Source organism: Carica papaya, chromosome 1, assembly GCF_054855325.1.
Source record: "Carica papaya isolate Zhongbai chromosome 1, ASM5485532v1, whole genome shotgun sequence".
NCBI lineage: Eukaryota > Viridiplantae > Streptophyta > Magnoliopsida > Brassicales > Caricaceae > Carica > Carica papaya.
The window spans coordinates 7501-15160 of NC_142309.1; the positions used below are offsets into that span (position 1 = coordinate 7501).

At 34.5% G+C, this 7660-nt stretch overlaps 1 protein-coding gene across 8 annotated transcripts; it reads right to left on the reverse strand.

The window, feature by feature from the left end:
* Positions 1–2549: 2549 nt before the first annotated feature.
* On the reverse strand, positions 2550–7262 carry LOC110807233 (uncharacterized). Of its 8 annotated transcripts, none has more exons than XM_022032302.2 (10): positions 7120–7262; positions 6924–6977; positions 6077–6244; positions 5772–5967; positions 5103–5273; positions 4900–5016; positions 3480–3677; positions 3311–3370; positions 3124–3222; positions 2550–2896 (listed from the first exon to the last, which is right to left on the reverse strand). In XM_022032302.2, the coding sequence occupies exons 3-10, from the start codon at positions 6217–6219 to the stop codon at positions 2768–2770; spliced, it is 1113 nt and encodes a 370-aa protein (XP_021887994.1). In that variant the 5' UTR covers positions 6220–6244; positions 6924–6977; positions 7120–7262; the 3' UTR covers positions 2550–2767. The 8 variants fall into 8 exon arrangements, with proteins under 8 accessions (XP_021887994.1, XP_021887993.1, XP_021887992.1 ...); XM_022032301.2 differs by having other exon boundaries at positions 6077–6331; positions 7120–7261; XM_022032300.2 differs by having other exon boundaries at positions 6077–6581; positions 7120–7261.
* Between the last annotated feature and the right edge of the window lie 398 nt (positions 7263–7660).

Consider the following 7660-nt stretch of genomic DNA (forward strand, 5'->3'; position numbering starts at 1 on the left):
CCCTAATTTCTATTTTTTTATTTTATTATTTTAAAATTAATAACTTTTTTTATTTTTTATGTAATGGTATTTTTTTTGTTTTCTTATCTATTAGATTTTGTTTCTTCATTCCTATTATTTTGTTTGGCCTTAATTTTTATAAATTATTTAGTTTGTTATTTCTTAACTTTCAATTCTTTTCCATTTCTATATATTTTTTTGATTTATTTCTAGTTATCTACTAATTTTTTCTAGTTTGAAACAAGATTAAAACAGTGATAACATATCCACATAGCAAAAAGGAGATATTTTGCAAAAAAGAAAAAGAAAAATTAACAATCAACTCTATTTGATAATAATAATGAGGTGCACCTGAAATCTTATAATCCAATGAGAAGAAGATGGAGGATTGAGCTTCAACTCCTCCAAAGCTCCCTTGATGCTCTCAAGCCCGCACCAAAGCGTCAATGCTGCAGGCAAGGTACGCGTAATGCTTGTCTCCACAACCATCTCACCATTCTCCATCTTCCCCACTTCGCCCCCATATCCACCATTGTCCCATCAAATCTAATCCCCTTTTAAAAACCCAACAACACAAAAAGAAATTTAATAATAATAATAATAATAATAAGCCAATAAATATAAGAAACAATAAAACAAGAACTGAGATATTTCTCTCCTGCATTGCAAATTAAAAATTTTTCGTCCAAAAACGAAAGCTGATTTTCATTTGGAAAATATAATAAATCACTTACTTGCCGGTTTGAAATAAATTAAAACTATTATCACATACCCACATAGCCAAAAGGAGATATTTTATAAGAAAACAAAATCAACAGTCAACTCTATATGCATAATGAGTGCACCTGAAATCTTATGATCCCATGAGAAGATGGAGGATTAAGCTTCACTCCCACTGAGCTTCCTTGATGTTATCAAGCTCGCTCTCAAGCGTCAATGTCGCAGACGAGGCACGCGTAACCTTGTCTCCACAACCACATCACCGTTCTCCATCTTTCCCAGTTCAAACATATCCCTTTGATAACCAAACAACATAAAAAGAATTTTAAAAAAATAACGAGTTAATAAATTTTAAAAAAAATAACAAGAATACAAAGAAAATAAAATAAAATAAAAACCTTTAGATTGAGGTTTTCAGGGGAACCAAGGAGAAAAGCGAAGGTTGTTGAGAAATGTGATTGGCATCATGGAGTGTAGAAATTGAAGATTGTAATGATCCATGGGCCAGCGGGGGTGTTCTTTTTGGTGTTTCAAATTATCAGATTTATAACGTAGCAATGAGCAGATGAGGCGGGAGGCAGAAGATGGTGTGTTCAAATGAGGAGCTGCTTGAAGAAAAAAAGATGGTGTGTTCGAGTTTGCTAGTGATTTCAGGTATAAACGTAGCCGAAGTCAAGTGGAAAGTGGAAAGTGGCAAGATTTTTGAGAAAAAATAAAGAGAAGATGGCGTCTTAAGTTTTCAGATTTCAAGGATAAGAGAAGAGAAAGTGAATGACGGAAGGGGGTTAGATTTTCTATCAGATTTATAACGTAGCAATGAGCAGATGAGGCGGGAGGCAGAAGATGGTGTGTTCAAGATGAAGAGCTGCTTGAAGAAAAAAAGATGGTGTGTTCGAGTTTGCCAGTGATTTCAGCTATAAACGTAGCCGAAGTCAAGTGGAAAGTGGAGAGTGGCAAGATTTTTGAGAAAAAATAAAGAGAAGATGGCGTCTTAAGTTTTTCAGATTTCAAGGATAAGAGAAGAGAAAGTGAATGACGGAAGGGGGTTAGATTTTCTTCATCTTTATAACGTAGCAATGAGCAGATGAGGCGGGAGGCAGAAGATGGTGTGTTCAAGATGAAGAGCTGCTTGAAGAAGAAAAGATGGTGTGTTCGAGTTTGCCAGTGATTTCAGCTTTCAATTTTGATGTGTCAGCTATAAACGTAGCTGAAGTGAGAAGATGGCGTCTTAAGTTTTCAGATTTCAATTTTGGAGGGGCAACGGATATGAGGAGAGTCTTTTCATCATTTTTTTCTATTTCTTTTATGTGTCAGCTATTCCTCTTTCCCCAGGTGCCGGAAAAATTGTCAGATGCATTGAAAATATAGGGAGAGTGAGTAAAAGAAAGGTTTACTACAGTGATAGATATGAGAAAAAAAAAGAGGTCTGTCCTATTACATATTAGGTATTACGAAAACAGAGACTGAGCATTTCACAGCTTGCTTGTGCAGGTCTCTATATATACATATATATATATATATACTAATTTACTGGTTGACGGTGACGTCACTTCTTTTCTATAAACCATTAAATGCTTGATGGTGATTTCATTTCTTTTTCTAGGAAAAAATAATTATTTTCTTTCCTTCTCTGTTAGTCTATACAATACAAATGCACTGTCAAAAGTACCATTATTATTACTATCCTACCGCCTATATTTTCTTTATTTCAAAAGCAGTTGAAGTTGTTTAAACTTCCAACAAATTAATTTTCTTGCGAATGTGTAAAATTATGGAAATGTCTTGATAAAATAATTAGGGAATACTTGGACATTCAACAAAAAGAAAAATTTACAAAAAAAGGACGGACCAGATGGATCTCTCCATTATCAATTAAAAGATTTCACAAATCAAGTTCCAAATGTTATATGCATTGACGCAGCATGCGCACTACTAAAATCGTTCAGTTGATAATACTGAAATCACCATCTGATACACAGATTCTTCTCCACATGTACAAACAGAGTGGCTAAAAAAAAGAATAAAATAATTACAATCTACACGCTGACTAGCTGGCTTTTCCTCCGAAGACCAGAACTTTTGTCATGACAGATTTTTCTGCAAATTCTACAGATGGTACTAGTTTTCCGCATTTCTTCTCATATTCGTGCTTTAGATCTTCTAACTGCTTGGATACCTATGCACAAATTAAAAGACAGATCAATGAGAACATGCAGTCTAAATTTTTTATCACTTTGAAAAAACCATCGCAATGTTCACATATAACCAGACAATAAATAAATTATTTGTAATTAGTGGCATGAATGCAACATTTCCTTATGTTTTAAGCTTATTGTACTCCGAAACCAAAAGGGGGAGGAATGGAGAGAGAGAGGAAGATGGAGAGAGAGAGAGAGAAAGGACCTTTATTGAGTAAGCCATTGGAAGTAACACATCAGGATCCATTGCTTCGGCAGGAAAGTTGCGCAGGGCATGTATGAGTTTCTCAAAGGGTAATTTAATCTGAGGGAGCAGGAGAATCATCTCTTTAAAAATGATAGATCAATGATTCGTGTTAACAGGAGAGGATATGAAGTCCTACATCACTCACCAGATCATCATGGCAATATCTTAACAAGGCCAAACCAACTTTGAAAACTATTTTAACACCCTGATCCAAAATAGACAAGGAAAGTTGTTAGTACATAAGCAATCCAAATCTGAACAAAAAAAAAATTGAAGCTTCCAACCAAGATATTGTAACATAACCAATTACTAACCTCATGGAGAAATACATCCCAAATTCGAAGAGCCAGAGGGAAAGGAAATGAGTATGAGAAAACTGTTATGAACCACTGACTTGCATACATGCTAGGATTTATCATCTCCTGAGTGAAGTGTTCTCCAAGCTTCGGCATTTGCTCCTTCACCAAGAGGTCAAACTGAAACAGGTACTGCTGTACAAGAGGCAGCCCTACCTACCATGAGCATGAAATAACAATTTTCTTGTGAGCAAAAGCATGTATGCAAGGGATGGAAATTGTTATCAATGTTAAGCAGTTCGAAGGCCACAAAGCAATTCCTTCCTATATTTTCTTATCACCTAAGCGTATGCAATTTGGAAAGCCATTTTCTCAGGAAAAAAAAAGGGGGCGAAGCTTTCTCGACAAAATCGCTTTCTGGAATCCTAGAAAAGAGGCCAGTGTTCTCAACCACACAAGCAAAAATCCAATGCTTCTATGAGAACTATCCAGCACATAAGAAGGTTTCCTGGCCTAAGTAGAAAACATAAACTTTATTTCAAAAAAAAATGTAAAAAACAGAAACTGATTCTTATATTGATGGTTTATTATCAGGACTTGGGAGGAAACAACAGAACTCAAACTAATTCCAATAGCATTTTTAAACCGTTACAACATAATTCAACGAAAGATTCTAAACAAGAGCTGATGTTCATAAAAAGTATTTCCATTGAGTTTCGGATCATGTCAAGACACCAAACTGGCAAAATTAACAGCTTAGTTCCGAGAAGAAAATAGATGATAAAATATAGGCATAAAAAAATGCATGAGGCCTCTCAAGGGACAGTAATTATTAACGTCAAGATGGTTCTGTTTGCTTTTTCTCAATGATAAAAAGCTGATTATTCTTATTTATTTGATCTGGTTATTCCAACGGAACAAGGATACTCAACACCACATAATGTACAAATATAATAGTTTGTTCCATTATAATTAATATACATAGTAAAGAAATTAACAGAAGCGAGGAGGATAAAAGCTAAATTATTTCCATTTGCTGAAGCGTAAAGAAGTAAAAAAAGAACAAACAAAACAACTGCAAAAATGGATCAGCAAAGCTCTGTTGAGAACAAAGTACCTAATATTCATATGGTGATTCTAAAGTAGTGTTTGATAGAACTAAGGACATAATAGAACTGAAATGCTGCTCATACTGAGGATTTAGAGTGGAAAATCAGGTCCTATAAATGGGTGATGATGAATTGTTGTTTTGCCTCGGTACAGTTGATTGCAGATTCACTGAGGAAAGTCTGATTAAAAATGTCAAACCCACTTCCCCTTGCATACAACTAACAACAACATTTAATGCATTCAACCTACCAACTAGTAAGTTTAGTAAATTAATCTTACAACTGATCTATTTATAGGCATAATTCATCCATTTGAGCAATAAAATTACCTGATACAATCCTTCCATTGGAGCATGCACAGCCCCTTTTAGCAACGCCACCAATAACCAAAATGCATCCTCTTCGCTCATATAAAGAAGCAAAAGACCTGCTAAAAAACCCATTCCCTGCAATTTTTTTTTTACACAAGCTTAATGTGCTTTGGTAAGTTGTTCGTAGTAAATATAAAACCACCATTATTTACAACACGAACCTGAACATAACCAACATCTCTATCATAGACAGAATAAGCCTTCAGCACATTGTAGAGGGACCTTTGACCAGGTCCATGTCTCTGCTGGAAAAAAACGTGTGATGGAAAAGTACGAGATATATCTCGAATTATATCAAGTTCTGAAGCTGATGTCTCATATATTACAAGTTGCTGCAGCAAAAATTCAATCAGTAATGCGCAAGTGTCTAAATAAATAGCAGTAACTACGAAAAGTTCATGCTGTCTTCCGAATGTACATTCTGGTCCCAAGCTAACCATACTTTTTGGCAAGTTATGGCTAATGGCTAATGACTAACGACCATCACAAGAGCAGCATCATTTTCCGCAAGTTTAAGAGAGAATGAATTTTAGGAATTGCAATATCTTGCATATTAAAGAAACATATGAAGGAAGCATAGAAGAACATTATTCTGGATATGCTAAATAACTTTCTTGCAAGACTTATAAAGTTTCCGGCATTTTACTGCTCCTTAGAACTAAGCATAAATTTACCCATTGCGTGCAAGGAAAAGAGAATCTCAAACTTTTTTCTCCAGTAGACTAAGACAAACACATGGCACCATAAAATCTCAACCAGAGGCCATTAAGTAACTTTTAAGTTCAAAAGAAAACAACGCAGGGCTAACATCTCAACAAAAATGCTAGCACCTCGTAAACACCAGGATTCAACAGCAAAAGGTCCCGGCTTCCAGAGATCAACTGCCAAACAAGACCCCTTAAACAGTCAGGAATTCCTTTCCTTATGCGTCTTTTGACCACATGGGGTTTTCTCCTAACATAATGCTTCCAATCGCTCCCTCCTACACCAATCATCTTCCTCCATTTCCTAACGCTTCTTTCATCCCTGGAAAAGAAAATAGTATCCGTGGTAAATAACCTCAAGTGTTTATTTGATGGAAATTAAATATTCATTCAAGATGAAATTTCAGATCTAATTGAAACAAAAAGCATACCTCTCATACTCGGCAGACGACCTTCCCTTTGTTAAACCTTCTGGAGAATTACTAGTTTCCTGCTTCACAAATCCAAACCTGTCCAATGCTCTCGGAGAAGGTACTGGTCCTGGTTCATAGTCATCTATTCTTCTTCTTTCCATTCTACTACTCTTCTAAAGAAACACCCTGATGCCAAATTGCAATTGATACAACTTTGCTTTTCTCAACATTGTGACTCATTCCATTTTAGACGACATATAAATAGTAACATACCTAAGAAAACAAACCCACATTACAGAATCTCAGTCAAAATGATGGAAGTACCAAATCTGGAAAATCTGGCAAGCACATCTATTAATATCATAACCATTCCATCACAAGACGAAGAACAAAGCTGCTACTTTAAACAATTAGTAAATTTTAGTACTCGTATAGTGTATTTCACAAGAGCGTTTCCCAACTGCTTCAGATGTCGTAAGTTCCAGAAAAGATTCAAGCACGCGGGTGACAAGCAACCATCATTCTTCATGAAAACAAAACGAAGCAATAGCTGTTTTGAGTGGCATCTAGGAAATTACCAAAACGACGTTCGACAAAAGGAAGCAAAATTAGAGAAACAAAAACGGAAAGAGTGAGGGATATTCATAACCATCGGGGAAGACGCCAAATTTATGATAAACAACAGAAATACATGCATATATATTTATTCATTAAACAATAGATGTTCAATTATTAACGCAAAAATGTTTGCACATATTTCAATAGGGTTCATCAGAAAACCTCAATTGTCCAACGAATTTATAGACGAATCAGAAACCCGTGTAAATAAATTACACCTTTCAGATAGAAGAAACAGGAAACAGACCTGGGTTTTGATGAACTTGAAGCCTGGGATTGATGTGGGATTTCTTTACGAAAACTGAGATGAAAACAGAAATGCACAATAATAAGAAAAACAAAATTGACAGTTGCAGTATGTGTAAAGTAATCAGGCCCCGTCCCCTGCGTGTATTATTAAGCTGTAACGATGATTCCCACAAAACGAAGAAAACGACCACTACCCGAGAAAACGTAAAACGGAAAATTGTTTAGAGGGAGAGCCGCGTGAAGGAGGAAACACCGATGAAGAACGTCGTCGTTTGATATTTTGCAGAATTTCAATGTGTTACCTTTATCTTTTTTACCAATTCTAGAATTCATTTTTCAACAGTTTGCATTCAATAATCAGATTGAATTTTTTTTTTTTTTTAATTTTAACCATTAAAGAAAAACAAACACAATGAAGTTTTTGTCTATATAATATTACCCTCTTTTCTTTCCTCAAAATAATACTTAATTTAGTTTAGTTTCTAAAAATTATTTAAATGCAAAGGGTGCCTTAAAAAATTGATTCAAACTTTATTTAAAATAATAATAATAATAATTTAAATTCATAACCTTATACAAATATTATTTCAAATTTATTAAACTAAATAATATATTATACAATATTATTATTTTAATTTAGTAATATAATTTAGGTACTATACATTTCATGCTTAGTGGTTTAAATTTGTAAATTATTTTTTTTGTCTTAAAATAATAATAATATATTATTTAACT